Raw genomic sequence first — 17,831 nt, 5'->3', positions numbered from 1 at the left:
TCTATGGTGCACCCAATGCTGGTGAGTGGCTCAGGGTGGTAAGCATTCCTCTGCCCTGTGTGCAGAGGTGTCTTTTGAATTTTGAGACCCGCAAAGAGCTGTTTCTCAGCAGGCCACTAATGGCATGGCGAGTTCCACTCCCAGAGCTGATTGTCTGTGTCCATTGCTCAGTGGTGTGGCTCTGGGTTCCCCAGGATGCTGAAGGTGTTTAAGGTCATCAGCTCTCCCACTGCCCAGCCTGTGGTGTCAAATGTTCTGCCTCTTCGAACGTGCTTGGATCGATGATGAGTCCCCCATAAAAACATTCCTTGGAAAAGCTGAACAAAATGAGTGAGAACTCATACCGTCGTTCTCATCGGAACTGAGGTCCAGCACGTTGCCTCCTCTGGGGACTGTAGGAGCGAGGGACAACTTCCACTGGTTCCCATGGGTTCCACCACCCAGGGCATTTACAGATGAAAATCTCCTGTCACATGCATGTGAGGAACATTTCCTCTGTATGACATAGACGGATGGGACAGTTGTGGGGGGATTGGCCACTCTGTGATGTTGTGGCAGCCACGGAAGCAGGTGGAAGTGTTTTGACCTAGGGTTGTGTATGGCTGGTCTCGGCTTGGTGAGCTCCCAGGAAGGGAGACCCGGGCCTCACAGCAGGTGTCTTTATGTAGAGGACCAGGTCACAGTTCCCCTGCCAAGGAGAGCATGAGGCTCAGGCCTCAGATAGACCTTGGTCTTCATTTTCCACTAGCTGATAATGGGAGTTCCAAGGTGATGGAGGAGAGCACAGAGCAATGGGTGTCACCGCAGATGGCTAAAGCCTCTTTGGCCCTCCTTCCAGCATCAGTCACAGGTGCCCCCTGGCATGGATTTCTTTGCATCCCTAGCCATGAGATGACCATGGTGCAGTGACCAAGGCTTGGGCAGGACAGTACCCCAGAGAAAAGGTGGTGAAGGGCTCATGTGGACATGTGTGTCATCAGCTGCATTGGGCTGTCACTTGGTGGTGATGGGCTTCCCATGGATTTCTCTGGTGGATGACAGGTCAGCCAGGGCGGGTCTTTGAGGGCATGTCTCTGGGCAAGTGAGTGTCGGGATGGTGTCTGTGGCCCTGGGTCACTTCCGGTCTTCTCAGCAGAGTAGTGGGCTCCACCGTTGTGCACACCTTTCTGGAAATGGTCTCTTGGCATGCATTGCTGGGTGGCCTTACCTGCTGCAACTCATGTGAGCAAGTAACTGCTCTGGATCCTCTTTCCCGCTTGGAAAGCAATTTCCATTCTGAAGGCATCCAGAGGGAATGTGCCCTGGCCCTGGCCTGGGATTCTCCAGTGGGTTCCAGTCATGCATGGGGCTATCCACGGAGGTCTGTGTGCATTCCAGGCAATGCGTATGCAGTCCCAGTGGCATTGCCACAGAGAGTCTCTCGACTTGGGATGCCTCTGCGTGTTGACAGTGTTCCAGTGTTGGATTCCGCTATGCCCTAGGCGTGGTGAAGCATTTCAGCTCCCTTAACTGGTTTGAAGTCTCAGCACGGCCAGGACAGGCATGTCACGCTGAAGGGCACACGGTTGGCTTAGGAAAGCTGAAAAGGTTGGTAGTTCTACGGCTTGCAGTTCACTTAGCAGGAACGTGCTTGTAGACCCCGTGGTGTTGAGACAGTGTTGACTTATAGGCACTGTGGTATGTAGTAGTGAGGTCAAGTTGGCTGTGTGATGGGATGTTGCCTCAGAGGTCGGTGCAGGGAAGCCCTGTAGATGTGTCCAGTGCAAGAATGATGACAGGCGGTGTGTCCTGTCAACCTTGTCCTTAGGGGGTCAAGCGGAGATGTCCTCTTGGAATAGCAGCCTTTAGCTAGGATGTCCTGAGGGCACGGTGTGGGCATGTGGACTGAGTGGAGGGGAGGAAGCCCGTGTCTTGAGATTGTTTGGCTAGGTTGGGAAGACTGCCTCTGGCCTTGACACTGAGTTTCAAACTGATGTGCTGGACTTTGCGATGGTGCCCTCCAGTGCTGGTTGTAGTTGGTTTTCCACCACATGTGCCTCACCTGAGAGGGCAGCCAGAGAGAAGGTCTGGTCACAATATCAGATGCCCTGTGAGGAGGAGTGTGTGCTCATGCCAGGCTTGGTGGCTGTTAGGCAAGGGACCTTGGGCCCATGTCCTCATGGCCTCAAGGTCAAAGTTCACATCCTACTGATTGAAGGCCTGGGTCTTGAGCTTTTGGGTTGTGAGGAGGTTCAGGTCTAGAGGCTGCAGACTATGACCACCCCTTGTGGTGTTGGGAAACATATGTGCATGAGGGAGACACACATACACACACACACAGACACTCTCTCACACACACACACACAGGCGTGCATAGCCACAGGCAAATAGATTCAGCAATGGGCACATGCTGTCGTTTCGGTCACACACGCTTCCTAGGTCTCCACAGAGTGACACGGGTCAGGTATATTCATGGTAATGGAAGTCAATCATGGAGGCCAAGGAAAAGTAGGTGTGTGAGTTGCCCTGTAAGCAAGAATGGCGTTGAAGAGGTGACCAGTGGACCTTGGTCTGTTTCTTAAGCATGCATGTGATTTCTTTACACTTCTAAGGGGCAGTTGCCGTGGGAGGCCTGCCGTCTGCTGAAAGGAAGATGGTTGATGCTTCTGAGCAATGAAGGCCCCATGGAGTCCTGGATTCGGTGTGGCCTTGCATCCGTGGTGCACCCCATGCTGGTGGATGGCTCAGGACGGTAAGCATTCCTCTGCCCCGCATGATGACTGAGGGTGTCTTTAGGATTTCTGAGACCCACAAGGAGCAGTTCTTCAGCAGGCCATTAAGGGCATGGCCGTGGTCTTTAAGGTCATTGGCTCACCCACTGCCCAGCCTGTGGTGTCAAATGTCCTGCCTCTTCAAATGTGCTTGGATCGATGATGAGTCCTCCAAAAAAACATTCCTTGGAAAAGCTGAACAAAATGAGTGAGAACTCATACCGTCGTTCTCATCGGAACTGAGGTCCAGCACATTTGCCTCTGCCGGGGACTGTAGGAGTGAGGGACAACTTCCACTAGTTCCCATAGGTTCCACCTCCCAGGGCATCCACAGGCCAAAGTCTCCCATCACACACAGGTTAGGAACATTTCCTCTGTGCGATGTAGATGGGTAAGAGAGTCATGGGCAAATTGTCTGCTTTGTTATGGTATGGCAGCCATGGAAGAGTAGAGAAATTTTGCAGGCCTCAAGGAGTGTGTGGCTGGCCTCAGCTTGGTGAGCTCCCAGGAAGGGAGACCCAGATCTCGCGGCAGATGTCACCGCACACAGGACTGGGTCCGATTTTTTTGCCAAGGAGAGCATGAGGTGTGGGCCTCAGGCAGATCTTTGTCTTGATTTCTGGTTACCTGAGGACAAGGGAGTGCCAAGTTGATGGGGAAGAGCAATGGGTGTCCCAGCAGATATCCAAAGGCTCTTTGGCTCTCCTTCCAGGGTTGGTCACAGGGCCTCCCTGGCAGGGATTTCTTGGCTTCCTGAGCTGTGAGCTGCTCGTAGTGCAATGGCAGAGGCCTGGGCAGGAAGGTATTCCAGAGAAAAGGTGGTAGAGGGCTCACGTGGATATGTGTGTCATCAGTGGTCTGGGGCTGTCATTTGGCAGTGATGGGCTTTACATGGATTTCTCTGGCAGATGACAGCTCAGCCAGCAGGGGTCATTGAGGGCAGGTCACAGTGAACATGAGGGTCAGGCTGGCACCCACAGCCCTTGGTCACTTCTGGTCTTCACGGCAGAGTAGTGGGCTCCACTGTTGTGCACATCTTCCTGGAAATGGTCTCTTGGCCCGCCGTTGCCGGATGGCCCCACCTGCTGCAGCTCGTTTGAGCAAATAGTGCTCTGGATCCACTTTCCCACTTGGAAAGCAGCTTCCATCCCAAAGGCATTCAGAGGGAATGTGCCTTGGCTGTGGCTCTGCCCTGGGCCTCTCCCATGGGCTCTAGTCACACTTGGGGCTATTCATGAAGGTCTGTGTGTATTCCAGATTCCAGGCAACATATGTGCAATCCCAATGGCGTTGCCACAGAGAATCTTTTGACTTGGGATGCCTCCGTGCCACTGTATGTTGGCGATATTCAAGTGCTGGATTCTGCTCCATCCTGGGGTGATGAAGTGTTTCAGTTCCCTTAGCCGGTTTGAAGTCACAGTGCAGCCAGGACAGCCATGCCACATTGAAGGGCTTGTGGTTGGCTTAGGAAAGTTGGAAAGGATTGGTGGTTCTACAGCTCGCAGCTCACTTAGTAGCCACGTGTATCTACACCTGGTGCTGGTGTTGAGGTGGTGTTGACTTGCAGGCATTGTCGTGGGTGGGAATGCGGTCAAGCTGACTGCACGATGGGACATTGCCTCTGAGGTCAGTGCAGGGAAGCCCTGTGAGGTGACCAGTGCAAGGACAATGTTAGGTGGTGTGTCTTGTCCACTTGGCCTTTGGGGCATCAGGCGTGGACGTCCTGTTGGAGAAGCAGCCATTCTCTTCGGGCATCCTGAGGGCACATGTGCGTACGTGGACTGAGTGGAGTGGAGGAAGCCTGTTTCTTGAGGTCGTTTGGCTAGGTTGGGAAGACTACCTCTGGCTTTGATGTCATGTATCAGTGCAACATTCTGAGCATTGGGCAGGTGCCTTCCAGCACAGGTTTTGGTTGGTTTTCCGCCAGATGTGCCTTACCTGGGAGTGCAGCAAGAGACAGTGTCTGGTCCCGACATCAGAGGCCCTGTGAGGAGTAGCCTGTATTCGCGCCAGGGGTGTGGTGGCTGTTACACGAGGGACATCAGGCCTATTTCCACGTGGCCTTGAGATCAGAGTGCACATCCTACTGATTGAAGGTCTTGAACCTTTGGTTTGTTGGGGGGATCAGGTCTGGAGGCTGCAGACTATAACCGCCCATTGCAGTGGGAATCACACACACACACACACACACACACACACACACACACACACACGTGCACAGCCACAGGCAAATACTCGCAGCAATGGGCACATGAGGTTGTTCCAGGCACACACACTTCCTATGTGTCCACAGAGTGACAGAGGTAAGATACATTCATGGAGATGGAGATCAATCATGGAGGCCAAGGAGAAGCAGGCATGCAAGTTGCCCCACAGGTAAGAATGGGTTTGAAGTGACCAGTGGACCTGGCCCCGTTTCTCAAGCATGCATTTGGTTTCTTTACACTTCTCAGGGGCAGTTGCCATGGGAGGCGCAGGCCTGCTGGAAGGAAGATGGTCGATTCTCCCAAGCAACAAAGGCCACGTAGAGTCCTGGTTTCAGTGTGGCCTGGTATCCACAGTGCACCCCGTGCTGGTGGGTGGCTCAGGACGGTAAGCATTCCTCTGCCCCTCGTGCTGAGTGAGGGTGTCTTTGGGATTCCCAAGACCCACAATGAACAGTTTTTCAGAAGGCCACTAATGGCATGGTGAGTTCCTCTCCTAGAGTGGATGGTCTGTACCTTTTGCTCAGTGGCGCAGCTCTGGGTTCCCCAGGGTGCCGAACATGTTTAAGGTCATCGGCTCACCCACTGCCCAGCCTATGATGTCAAACATCCTGCGTCTTTGAATGTGCTTGGATCGATGATGAGTCCCCCATAAAAACATTCCTTGGAAAAGCTGAACAAAATGAGTGAGAACTCATACCGTCGTTCTCATCGGAACTGAGGTCCAGCACATTGCCTCCACTTTGGCTTATTGTGGTTCACGGGTAACTGTCATATTACATGGTACTTCACTACCCAGGCATTGGCATTCAATTTTTGTGGTCATTTTGACCATAGTAAAATTCTTTATCATAAATGTATTTGAGAATCATACTTGGGTAGCCCATGAATTTTTTTAGTGTTACTCTTCTTGGTGTCAAGTTGGTTTCACCCTTAATGCTAGGTTTTGGATTTTTGTTGCATGATTGATTTTTAGCCAGGTTCTGGTCACCAATCACAGCCTTTCACCAACATTCATGGAGAAAGTTTCCTTGTTTTTTTTATATGTTGAGGAAGTACATATTTCCTGAATATTTTTGCTTTTGTTCCAATGTTGGGCTGACTGGCATGTCATCTCTTATCTTATCCTGAACTGAGTAGTGGTACAAGTTTTTGGCTTTCAGCATCCAGGGCACCAAGTCTTTTGTACACAAATTGCAAGTATTGAAGCCATGGTGTTGATTGGGATGCTCTACGCCCATGCTCTTTAGTGGCATGACGCCCTCCCAGGGTACCCGGAATCCACATGTGCAACTCTGTATATGTGTTTCTGTGAACACAGATATGTGAAGCCATAGATAAGCAGATTTCATATGTACCACAGGAGTCTATATGACATAGCCTTCCTGACCTATGTACCTGTCTGTCTTTCTGAAGCACACTCATTTCCTCTGCACCTTCCCGGTGTCATTGGCATGGAAGGAAGGCCCTTGTCCAAGAAGGATGGTCTTCGTCTTGTGTGATCTTTGAGATGCCATGAGGCCCCTGGATACAAATGGTGTGGGCTCCTTTGGAGGCTTTTGGATTTCTCCTGAATGTAAGTGATTTCTTCTGAAAGCATTCTGATTTTCCTCACTTGCAGGGACAAAGACTATGTGTAGGTTGATGATGACTTACATATATACATTTTTTTTTTTTTTGGAAAGGTGAACAAAATGAGTGAAAACTCAGTACCATCATCCTCATCTAACTGAGGTCCAGCACGCTCCTCCATCAGGGCCTAGATTTAGGGGGCCAACATCTGTTTGTTATCATGGTGTGCACCAAGGCTTAAGATGTAGTTGTCTTTCAGTGAAACTGAGTAGCTGAGTATTTTGTACTCCCCTGGCTGAGAGATACGTTTGTTGAACGACTTACCTGTGAGAAGGTGGGGTAGCATCCTGCCAGTGTGCAGGAGAAGGTAAACCTGCAGGTGCCACAGGAAGGCGGTATCCAGTTGCCCACCTCTGCATGGCTGGGTCTGTCCTTGATTCATACCTCTTGGGTTCGTCACCCCCCAGAAGAAGACAATTTATTCCACATGAGGAGACAGCACGGTGCCATTCCTGAGCACTTCTTCAACTGTCTTTCATCTGTGGCCGGGGACATGGGACTTCTTATGGTGTTTGGGTAGCATCAAGGGCTGGCCATCTTGAAGCCAGTGGTGATGCTGATTTGCTCTCTGGAAAGGAGCCTGGAGAAGCTCTCTACAGTGAACTTGTACATCTATAAGTAGAATTCCAAATTTCATGGCCCAAGAAGGGTAGTGGCTGTGGGAAGGGGAGAGGTCTGTGTGTGCCTTTACCTGGCATCATTCCATGTGGGTCGTGGAGTGATGACTGTGAGGCTCTTTAAGACATTGCAGGGTGCCCAAGGTCCATTTCGTGATATCCTCAGGATGGTTTGCTTGGGAGAGCCTGATGTCATTTGCCTCTGAACCGCTCAGACATCTTGATGCAGTTGGGGTTTATAAGAGTGTGTCATTCCCCACATCGTGGTGACTTCTACTTGGAAATGTGACCTGCGAAGGTCTCCTTGCTTATATACCTCAGCGTCTCCTGATATTAGGGTGTTTTCAAATTCCTCCTAATTCTTCACAGCAGTCTTCTTTGTGAAATAGTCGTTGTGTGGTAGGACAGGACTACCATCCACAGGCCAATGATGGATAGGTGTTGGACTCTGATGTTATGTTCACAGGCAAGTGCCTTAAGATCGTGTTTTCTTAGCTGCAGCACCTTAGAAATCTTGTAGGATTCAGAATGCCTGGTGCTCTTCTGGGTCCCTGATCTGTACCTGTGTAGTGCACATGGAGGTTGATTTGTGATGTTTCTGGATGGGAAGAGTGTGAAGGACCCAAGGGGTAAAAATGCCTCAAGGCCAAAGGAAAGTTAACCTTTGCATAGGAAGAGGTTTCCCCTCCAAACTCTCCTCACTGAAGTATCACCATAGCCTTTGTCTTCTCTGATGGCCAGGAGAAGGGTTTTTGAGTTGGAGGTGTTATAAGAGTGGTGTTGAGAGTGTTCTTCATGCTTAGTGCTCTCTAGTTGATGGTGCCTTCAAAATTCATGCCTGCCTCCTACCTTCATGTTTGGGCAAACCCATGCATGTGTGCAGAAAGAAGGGGAGCCCATGGGAGGTAGATACAGATTACTCCACAACAGGACAAATGACATGACCCTTGCCACCTATGCACCTCACTGCCTTTCTCAAGCACACCTGTTTTGCTTCTGCACTTCTTAGGTGGCGTTGGTATGGAAGGAAGGCCAGTGACCGCAAGGGATGACTTTGATCTTGGGAGATTTTTGGAGATGGCAAAGTGCTTCTAAACATGTTTGGCGTGGTCTCCTTCAGGCTGGTGGATACCTCAGGATGGTAAGTATTGGTTTTTCAAAGGCACCTAATGTTCCATGTTTGCAGGTATGAGGACTATGCATGGATCAATGATGACTTCCATACATGGGTTCCTTGGAAAGTTGAACAAAATGAGTGAAAACTTTATACTGTCATCCTCTTCAAACTGAGGTCCAGCACACTGCTTCAACAGGGGCTAGAGACGGAGGTCTACCTCTCATTCATTGACGTGGGTTGCACCAAGGGGTCTGTCCAGGCTTAGGATGGGGTTCTCTTTTGGCAAGGGGTAGCCCCAGGGGAGTCAGAGCTCCCATGCACAGGAGATTCCTGGTGTAAAGGACATCTCTTAGTGAGGCCAGGGTAGCACACACACCATCTTCAAGACTAGGTGAATGTGCAGGTGGCACAAAGGACTTAGGCTCTGTGTCCCCCAATTTGTTCTTGAGTCTTAGTTCTTGGTTCTCTCATCATCGGGAGGAAGGCAGGTGCTTCTCGTTGGGAAGAGAGGACAAGGCTACACTTTTGCCTCATTTTTGGCTCATTTTTATCCTTGTCTACATACATAGATTTCTGGTCACCTGCATGCTTCACATCCAGGCCAGAGTGCCTCTGTTGTACCCTCTGTGTTATGAAGACATACAGTTGGCCTCCTGCCCTAAGCTGGGGCTGATAGGCAACGAGTCTCTGGCTTATCTCAAACCTGGTGTAGGTCAAAGGCTTCCTCGTTAGGGGTGCAGGTCCCCGAGGCTTTTGTGATCAACTTTGCAGGTGTGCACGGGTGTTTAAAGGGATGCTCAACATCAGTTCTCTCTAGTGGGATTATGTACTCCATGGGCTCCCAGGATCCAGACGTGCATCCCTGTGTCTATGCAGTTCTGCGTCCATAAACAGGTGAAGCCAGAGATGGGCAGATTGCAGATGTACTGCAGGGGGCCAGATGGCATGGCCCTCATGACTTCTGCACATGTCTGCCTTTCTCAAACATGCCCATGTTTCATCTGTACCTCCCAGGTGGCATTGGCATGGAAGGAAGGACTGTGTCTGTGAGGGATGATCATCCTCTCATGTGATCCTTGGAGATGCCAGGAAGCCCCTTGACACATGTGGCATGGGCTCCTTCAGAGGCTTTTGGATCCGTCGTGAATGTAAGCAAGCCCTTCCCAAAGCCCTGATTTTCCTCATTTGCAGAAACAAAGATTGTGCCTGGATCAATGATGACTTCCATATATACATTCCTTGGAAAGCTGAATAAAATGAATGAAAACTCTATACCATCATCCTCATTGAACTGAGATCCCAGCATGCTGCTACATTGGAGGGCAAGGAGAGGGGGCCAACATCTGTTTGTTGACATGGTCTACACCTTGGCTTAGGATGTGGTCCTCTTTGGGCAAATGCAAGTGTCTGGGCTTTTTGGACTTCTGTAGCTGAGAGACAGCTTGGTTGAAGGAATTTCCTCTGAGAAGGTGGGGTAAGCACACTGCCAGCCTGCAGAACTTGAAGCTGCAGATGGCACAGGAAGCAGTAGCCAGTAGTCTCTTTGTGCATGACTGTGTGTGTCCTTGATTCATAGCTTTTTGGTTTGTCGCCTCCCCGCTTGCACAGGAATACCATTGCTTTCCTTTGGGGAGAGAGCATGTCATTCCTGGACACTTGTTCGGCTTACTTTCATTCTCAGTCGAGGATGTGGGAGTTCCCATGGTACTTGGGTAGCATCAGGGGCAGGCAGCCATGAGGTGGGTGGTGAGCTGATTTGCTTTCTGCAGAGGAGCCCAGGGAGGGTATCCACATTGAACTCGTATGTCCATAGGAGGAAACCCAAGTCCTTTGGTCCCTGCAGTGTACTGGTGGTGGGAAGGGGAGAGGGCTGTGCATGCATGTACCAAGCGACATTCCATGTGGGTCGTGGAGCAATGACTATGAGCCTCTTTTGGGAGTTGTAGGGTGCCCATGCTCCATTTCATGATGACCTTGGGGTGCTGGGATGGGAATGAGATTGCAAGTCCCTGTGTTCCTGCCACTTCGCAGACTGACTTGGTTTGAGAGATCTGTGTTCAGGAACCCCTGTGGGATGCTTGTCTGTGTTAGGCATTTGAGCAGATATTGGCCCAGGGTTTCTACCCTTCCATGGTTGTACATACTGCTGGAAGGGCTTGTTGCTCCCTCTGTATTGATGAGGGGAAGTTTTGCCCAGGAGAGCCTGATGCCATTTGCCTCTGAACTGCTCAGGCACTTCAATGCAGTTGAGGTTAAGAGTGTGTCACTTCCCATGTCGTGGTAGCATCTTCTCAGAAAAGTGACCCGTCAAGGTCTCTGCACTTAAATTCTCCATTATCTTATGATGTTAGGTTATTTTCAAATTCCTCCTAATTCTTCACAACAGTCTTCTTTGTGAAATAGTCGTGAAGTTGTATGAGGGCTATCATCCACAGGCCAGTGATGGAGAGGTTTTGTACTCTGTGGCCATGTTCACAGGCAAGTGGCTTAAGACGTATGGTGTTCTCAGGGACAGCACCATAGAAGCCCTGTAGGATTCAGCATGTCTGATGCTTTTCTGGTTCCCTGAGCTGCACCTGTGAGGAAGGCCAGAGGTGGAGGTTGATTTGTGATTGAATGTGTTTCTCAATGCAAAGTGTGTGGAAGGAGCTTCAAGGCCGAAGGAAAGTTGTTCTTTGTGCTGGAACACTTTTTCCCTGCAGCTCTCCCCATTGAAATACCCTCATGGCTGTTGTCTTCTCTGATGGCCAAGAGAATGGCTTTTGAGTCAGGGGTGGTGAAAGTGTGGTATTCAGAGAATTCTTCACGCTTAGTGTTCTCTAGTTTGATGGTGCCCTTGAAATGCATGCCTGCCTTATACCTTCATGCCTGGGTATATCTGTGCACACGTCCCCAAAGAGAGGTCACCCATGGAAGGTAGATATAGAATACAGCATGGCAGGAGGAATGGCATGGCCCTTGCAAACTGTGTACCTGCCTGCCTTTCTCAAGCACACCTGTTTTTCCTCTGCACTTCCCAGGTGGCATGGGCATGCAAAGAAAGACAGAGGCTGCAAGGGATGAACTTCATCTTGGGAGATCCCTGGAGATGGCAGGGAACCCATGGACACATGTGGCATGGGCTCCTTTGGGTGCCGGTGGATCCCTTCATATGGTATGTGTTCATTTCTCAAAAGACCCTAATGTTCTTCCTTTACAGGAATGAATCCTGTGCATGGACCAATGATGACTTCCATACATGCATTCCTTGGAAAGCTGAACAAAATGAGTGGGAACTCTGTACTACCATCTTAGCTGAACTGAGGTCCACCGGGGGCTATAGAGGGACAACTCTCATTTTTTTTGATGCCCGTTGCATGAAGCGTTCGTCCAGGCTTAGGAAGGGATTCCGTTTGGGTGAAGGAGAGTCACAGGGGAGTTGAGGCTATATGCACAGGACTTCTGTCTACAAGGCTGGGGTAGCACACATGCAGTCCGTGGGACCAGGTGAATGTGCAGGTTGCTCAGGGAGAGTTAACCTGTAGCCTGCCTCTGGGTAGCCAAGATTGTCCTTGACTCCTGGCTCTGGGTTCCCACAACCCCTGGAGGAAGACAAGTAATTGTTCTTGGGAAGAGAGAACAAGGCCATACTTTTGCCTTTCTTTTTTTCATTCTTGGTTTGAGAACAGTGGAGTTCCAATCACCTGGCATAGCTTTCATGTTGTGTTCCATGCATTGTGAGTACATGCATATGGCAGGAACACACAGGTTCCCACTGCAAGCTGGGCCTGATAGGCAAGGAGTCTCTAGCTTAACCCCAGCCCAGTGTACGTCAATGGCTTCCTCATTAAAATTGCATGGCCCTTTAGCTTTTGTGAGTGACATTATAGGTATCGATGTAAGGGTGTTGAGAGGGATGCTCAATGTCAGTGCTCTTTAGTGTGCTGATGCACTACTACAAGGGCACCTGAGCCCTTGTCCATGCGTTTCTGTGTCCAAAATCAGGTAAAGCCAGAGTTGGGTATCAACCAGATACACTGCAGGGGATCAGAGGACATGGCCTTTGTGTACTGCACATCTGTCAGATTTTCTCAAGCACACCCGTGTTTCCTCTTCACCTCCCACGTGGAAGTGATGAATTGGCCAGGACCATCTTGGTGAGGGACAATCATCATCTCATGTTAACCTCAGAGATGCCAGGAAGCTCCTGGACACACATGGTGTAGGCTTCCTTGGAGGCTGTTGGATCTCTCCTGAATGTAAGCAATTCCTTCCCCGTGCACCCTGATTTTCCCCATTTGCAGAAACAAAGATTGTGCGTGGATCGATGATGACTTCCATATATACATTCCTTGGAAAGCTGAACAAAATGAGTGAAAACTCTATACCGTCATTCTCGTCGAACTGAGGTCCAGCACATTACTCCAACAGGGGCTAGACAGAGAGGGCCAACATTCATTCGTTGACATGGGTTGCACCAAGGGGACCATCCAGGCTTAGGATGGGGTTTCTTTGGGTGAATGGTAGGCACAGGGGAGTAGGATCTCCCATGCACAGGACATACCTTGTTTGAAGGACTTCTGTGTCCTAGGGCTGGATAACTCACGTGCTGTCTGGAGGACTAGGTGAATGGCAGATTGCATGGGAAGAGTTAACTGGTAGCCTGCCTCTGATGGCCAAGTTTGTCCTTGAGTCCAAGCTCTGGGTACCGAAGTCCCCCAGAGGAAGACAGATCCTTCTGGTTGTGGGGAGAGCAAAAGGCTACACCTTTGCCATTTGTTGGCTCATTTTATCCTTAGCTGAGGATGTTGGAGTTGTGTTTACCCGGCATAGCCTCTGTGCCTATGTGCCCATGTTGTATACTGTGCATTGTGAGGATGTATATTTGGCATGAACAGGCAGGCTTCCTCTCCAAACTGGGGCTGATAGACAGCGAGGCTCTGGGTTATCCCAAACCAGATATAGGTCAATGGCTTCCTCTTTAGGGGTGCAGGGCCTTGATTATTTTGTGACTGGCATCGCAGGTGTTGAAACAAGGGTATTGAGAAGGATGCTCAACATCAGTGCTCTTTAGCGGGATGATGCATTCTGAGGGCTGCCATCCCCAAGATGAGCATACTTCTGTCCATAAATTTCTGGGTTCACGAACAAGGGAAGCCAGAGACAGGCATATTCCAGATAAACCACAGGGGGAAGATAGCATGGCCCTCGTGACCTGTGCACCTGTCTGCCTTTCTGAAGCATGCTTCTTTATCCTCTGCACTTCGCAGGTAGTGTTGGTGTAAAAGGCAAACCCGTGTCATGAGGGATGGTCATCATCTCGTGTGATCCTTGAGGATGGCAGGAAGCCCTGGACATACATGGTGTGGGGGCTCCTCCAGAGGCTGTTGGAATCCTCCTGGATGTAAGTGATTCCATTCCAAAGCACCCTGAGTTTCCTCATTTGCAGGGATGGAGATTGTGTGTGGATCGATGATGACTTCCATATATACATTCCTTGGAAAGCTGAACAAAATGAGTGAAAACTCTATACCGTCATCCTCGTCAAACTGAGGTCCAGCACACTGCTCCATCAGGGGCTCGAGAGAGAGGAACAACATCCATTTGTTGACACAGACTGCACCAAGGCTTGGGATGGGGTCTTTTTCTGGCAGAGGAGAGTAGCTGGGAATTTTGGACGTTTGTAACTAAGAGACAGCTTGGTTGAAGGCAGCCAGGTGTGTCGTCGGTTTGTACCTTGGGTCCCTTGACCTCCAGAGGAAGACTATTGCTTCCACATGGGGAGACAGCACAAGGTCATTCCCAGGCACCTCTTTCACTCACTTTCATCCTTGTCAAGGGACGTAGGACTTCCCATGGTGTTTGGATAGCATCAGGGGCAGGCAGTCTTCAGGAGGATGGCGATGCTGATTTGCTTTCTGCAGAGGAGCCCAGAGAGGGTATCCACACTGAACTTGTATGTCCATAGGAGGAAACCCAAACCGCATGGTCCCAGAAGGGTCCTGGTGGTTAGAAGGGGAGAAAGCTGCACATGCATTTACCACACAGTCTTCTGTCTGGGTTGTGCAGAGATGACTGTGAGCCTCTTTTGGGTGTTATAGGGTGCATACGGTTTATTTTATGATGATCTTGGAATGCTGGGATGGGAATGTAATTGCGAATCCATGTGTTCCCGCAACTCCACAGACTTGACTTGGTTTGGCAGGTTTGTGTTCAGGCCCTCTGTGGAATGCTTGTCTCCATTAAGAATTTGAGATGGGGCTGGGCACGGTGGCTCACACCTTCTGGGTGCTTGAGCTGCACCTGTGAGAAAGACCCCGAGGTGTAGGATGAATTGTGATTGAGCATGTTTCTTGAATGCGAAGTGTGTTGATGGATGCTTGCAGTAAAAATGCTTCAAGGCTAAAGGAAAATTGCCCTATGCACAGGAAGAGTTTTTTTTCCCCCAAAACTCTCCCCATTCAAATATCTCTATGGTCTCTGTCTTCTCTGATGGCCAAGGGAAGGGCTTTTGAGTCGGGGCACCAAATGAGTGGTGTCCAGAGTTCTTCACATTTAGTGCTCTGAAGCTTGCTGGTGCCCTCAAAATGTATGTGTGCCTCAAACCTTCACGCACGGGTACTCCCATGTACACATCCTGAAATGGGTATCCCATGGGAAGTAGCGATAGGGTATCCCACAGGGGGTTGAATGGCATGGCCCTTGTGACCTATGTGTTTGCCTGCCTTTCTCAAGCACACCCGTGTTGCCTCTGTACTTCCTAGGTGGTGTGGGCATGGAAGGAAGGCCAGTGGAGACAATGGATGATCTTGTTCTTAGCAGATCACTGGATGTGGCAGGGAGTCCTAGGACATGTGTGGTGTGGGCTTCTTCAGGTGCTGGTAAGTATCTATTCCCCAAAACCCCCTAATGTTACTCCTTTGTGGGCATGAAGACTGTGCATGGATCGATGATGACTTTCATACATGCATTCCTTGGAAAGCTGAACAAAATGAGTGAAAACTCTATACCGTCATCCTCGTCGAACTGAGGTCCAGCACATTGCTCTTACAGGGGCTGGAGTGAGGGCCAAGTTTCATTTGTTGCTGCAGGTTGCACCAAGGGGTTTGTTCAGTTGTAGGAGGGGCTCCCTTTCTGCAAGGGGTAGTCACAGGGTTGTGAGATCTCTCATAAATAGGAAATTGTTTTAGGGACTTCTCTCTGCAAGGTAACACACACACACTGTCTGTAGGACTATGTGAATGTGAAGGTGACATGGGAAGACTTAGCCTGTAGCCTCCCTCTGGTGGCCATATTTGTCCTTGAGTCTTAGCTCTGGGTTCCATCATTCCCTTGAGGAAAGACAGGTGTTTGTGCTTGGGAAGAGAGCACAAGGCCCCACCTTTGCTGTTTTTTCCACTCATTTTCATCATTGTTCAAGGACATTGCAGTTCTGGTTTTATCCATAAACAGGGAAGCCAGAGACAGGCAGATAGCAGATATGCCATAGGGGGCCAGATGACACGGCCCTCATGACCTGTGAATGTGTCTGCTTTTTTGAAGCACACTCGTATTTCCTCTGCACTTCCCAGGTGGTGTTGGCATGAGGAAAGGAGGTATCTTCGAGGGACAATCTTCTTCTTGTGCGATCCTTGGAGATGCCATGAGGCCCCTGGACACATGTGGTGTGGGCTCCTTTGGAGGCTGTTGTATCCCTTCTGAATGTAAGTGTCCACTTTCCAAAGTCCTGATTTTCCTCATTTTCGGGCATGAATAATGTGCATGGATCGATGATGACTTCCATATATACATTCCTTGGAAAGCTGAACAAAATGAGTGAAAACTCTATACCGTCATCCTCGTCGAACTGAGGTCCAGCACACTGTTCATCAGGGGCTGGAGAGAGGGACAACATCCATTTGTTGACACAGGCTGCATCAATGCTTGGGATGGGATCGTCTTTGGGTGAAGTGGAGTAGCTGGGCATTTTGGACTTCTGTGGCTGAGAGACAGCTTGGTTGAAGCTCTTCCCTCTGTGTGGCTATGTGTGTTATCGATTCATACCCCTTGGCTCCTGCACTCCCCAGAGGAAGACAGTTACTTCTGCATGGGGACACAGCACAATGTTGTTCCCAGGCACTTCTTCGGCTCACTTTTATCCTAAGTCGGGGACATGGGAGTTCCTGTGGTGTATGGGTATCATCAAGGGCAGGCAGTCGTGAGGAGGGTGGCATACTGATTTGCTTTCTGCAGAGAAGCCCAGAGAGGGTATCCACGTTGAACTTGTATGTCCATAGGAGGGGGAAACCCAAGTCCCGTGGCCCCTGAAGCATCCTGGCAGTGGAAGGGGAGAGGGCTGTGCATGCGTGTACCAACAGCCTTCTGTCTGGGTCACAGAGCGATGACTGTGAGCCTCTTTCGGGCATTGTAGGGTGCCCATAGTCCATTTCATGATGACCTCAGGGTGCTGGGATGGGAACATAATTGTAGGTCCACGTGCTCCTGCATCTCTGCAGACTGACTTGGTTTGGAAGGTCTGTGTTGAGGAACCTCTGTGGGATGCTTTTCCTTGGTGCATTTGAGGTGTCTGATAATGAGTGTGTGGGTTTCTGTGTCCTGGTGACTTCTACTCAGAAATGTGACCCAGCAAGGTCTCTGTGCTTAAATACCTTAGTGGCTTGTGATGTTAGGTTATTTTCAAATTCCTCCTAATTGTGTGTGACAATTCACACAAGTCTTTGTGAAGTTGTCCTTGAATTGTATGACAGGGCTAGTGTCTGTAGGCCAGTGATGGATAAGTTTTGGACTCCACAGCCATGTTCACAGCCAAGTGCCTTAAGATGTATGGTGTTCTTAGTCATAGTGCCTTGGAAGCCCTGTAGGATTCAGCATGTCTCGTGCTCTTCTGGGTCCCCGAGCTGTACCTTTGAGGAAAACCCAGAGGTGGAGGTTGATTTGTGATTGAGCATGTTTCTCAGTGGGAAGAGTGTCGAAGGAGCCTGGGGTGAAAGTACTTCAGGACCAAAGGAAAATTGCCCTTCACTCAAGAAGAGGCTTTCCTTGAACCTGTCCCCACTGAAATATCCTCATGGCCTTCGTCTTCTCTAATGGCCAAAAGCAGGACTTTTGATTCAGAGGTGGCAAATGAGTGGTGTTGAGAGAGTTTGTTATGCTTGGTGCTCTGTAGCTGGAAGGAGCCCTCAAAATTCTTGTGTGCATGATAGCTTCATGCCTGCTTACACCCATGCACATGTCCCAATAAGAGTGGCTGCCTGTGGGAGATACATACACGATACACCACAGTGGAATGAATTGTATGGCCCTTGCAATGTGTGTACCTGCCTGCTGTTCTCAAACACACCTGTTTTTCCTCTGAACTTTCCAGGTGGCGTGGGCATAGAAGGAAGGCCAGTGGCCATGAGGGACAATCTTGGTCTTGGGAGATCCTGGAAATGATAGGGAGTCCCTTGATATGTGTGGCATGGGCTCCTTCAGGTGCTAGTGGATTCCTTAGGATGGTAAGTGTCCATTTCTCAGAAGCTCCAGATATTCC

General features: G+C 49.9%; 1 protein-coding gene, 10 non-coding genes and 1 pseudogene across 22 annotated transcripts in view; all 12 read left to right on the top strand.

The window, feature by feature from the left end:
• Window positions 1-17,831, top strand: part of LOC100988855 (uncharacterized) — a 74,713-nt gene that overhangs the window by 26,607 nt on the left and 30,275 nt on the right. For 6 of the 12 annotated variants that reach the window (XM_063596992.1, XM_055098762.2, XM_063596996.1 and 3 more), the window contains 5 exons: window positions 5,204-5,342; window positions 6,371-6,530; window positions 8,213-8,344; window positions 9,335-9,468; window positions 11,341-11,474. In XM_063596992.1, the coding sequence (XP_063453062.1) occupies window positions 5,204-5,342; window positions 6,371-6,473 (242 nt within the window). In that variant the 3' untranslated portion in view covers window positions 6,474-6,530; window positions 8,213-8,344; window positions 9,335-9,468; window positions 11,341-11,474. Of the gene's footprint in view, window positions 1-5,203; window positions 5,343-6,370; window positions 6,531-8,212; window positions 8,345-9,334; window positions 9,469-11,340; window positions 11,475-11,519; window positions 11,630-12,304; window positions 12,559-13,569; window positions 13,704-15,063; window positions 15,181-15,870; window positions 16,003-17,831 lie in introns of those variants that run through there. The other 6 variants (XM_055098759.2, XM_055098765.2, XM_055098764.2 and 3 more) reach the window with 2 other exon arrangements.
• LOC112437316 (small nucleolar RNA SNORD116) lies at window positions 276-370 on the top strand. The gene has a single exon (XR_003025944.1). It is a non-coding gene; the product is annotated as a small nucleolar RNA SNORD116 (small nucleolar RNA).
• Window positions 2,904-2,998, top strand: LOC112437314 (small nucleolar RNA SNORD116). Its single transcript, XR_003025942.1, has one exon. It is a non-coding gene; the product is annotated as a small nucleolar RNA SNORD116 (small nucleolar RNA).
• On the top strand, window positions 5,586-5,680 carry LOC112437318 (small nucleolar RNA SNORD116). Its single transcript, XR_003025946.3, has one exon. It is a non-coding gene; the product is annotated as a small nucleolar RNA SNORD116 (small nucleolar RNA).
• LOC112437325 (small nucleolar RNA SNORD116) lies at window positions 6,593-6,692 on the top strand (annotated as a pseudogene).
• Window positions 8,407-8,498, top strand: LOC112437321 (small nucleolar RNA SNORD116). Its single transcript, XR_003025949.1, has one exon. It is a non-coding gene; the product is annotated as a small nucleolar RNA SNORD116 (small nucleolar RNA).
• Window positions 9,529-9,620, top strand: LOC112437310 (small nucleolar RNA SNORD116). The gene has a single exon (XR_003025938.1). It is a non-coding gene; the product is annotated as a small nucleolar RNA SNORD116 (small nucleolar RNA).
• On the top strand, window positions 11,537-11,628 carry LOC112437323 (small nucleolar RNA SNORD116). The gene has a single exon (XR_003025951.1). It is a non-coding gene; the product is annotated as a small nucleolar RNA SNORD116 (small nucleolar RNA).
• Window positions 12,621-12,712, top strand: LOC112437300 (small nucleolar RNA SNORD116). Its single transcript, XR_003025929.1, has one exon. It is a non-coding gene; the product is annotated as a small nucleolar RNA SNORD116 (small nucleolar RNA).
• Window positions 13,766-13,857, top strand: LOC112437304 (small nucleolar RNA SNORD116). The gene has a single exon (XR_003025933.1). It is a non-coding gene; the product is annotated as a small nucleolar RNA SNORD116 (small nucleolar RNA).
• On the top strand, window positions 15,243-15,334 carry LOC112437307 (small nucleolar RNA SNORD116). Its single transcript, XR_003025935.1, has one exon. It is a non-coding gene; the product is annotated as a small nucleolar RNA SNORD116 (small nucleolar RNA).
• Window positions 16,063-16,154, top strand: LOC112437302 (small nucleolar RNA SNORD116). Its single transcript, XR_003025931.1, has one exon. It is a non-coding gene; the product is annotated as a small nucleolar RNA SNORD116 (small nucleolar RNA).

Source organism: Pan paniscus, chromosome 16, assembly GCF_029289425.2.
Source record: "Pan paniscus chromosome 16, NHGRI_mPanPan1-v2.0_pri, whole genome shotgun sequence".
In the NCBI taxonomy this organism is placed as follows: domain Eukaryota; kingdom Metazoa; phylum Chordata; class Mammalia; order Primates; family Hominidae; genus Pan; species Pan paniscus.
Note: the sequence above shows the minus strand (reverse complement) of the source record. Positions and strands in the feature narration are given on the sequence as shown.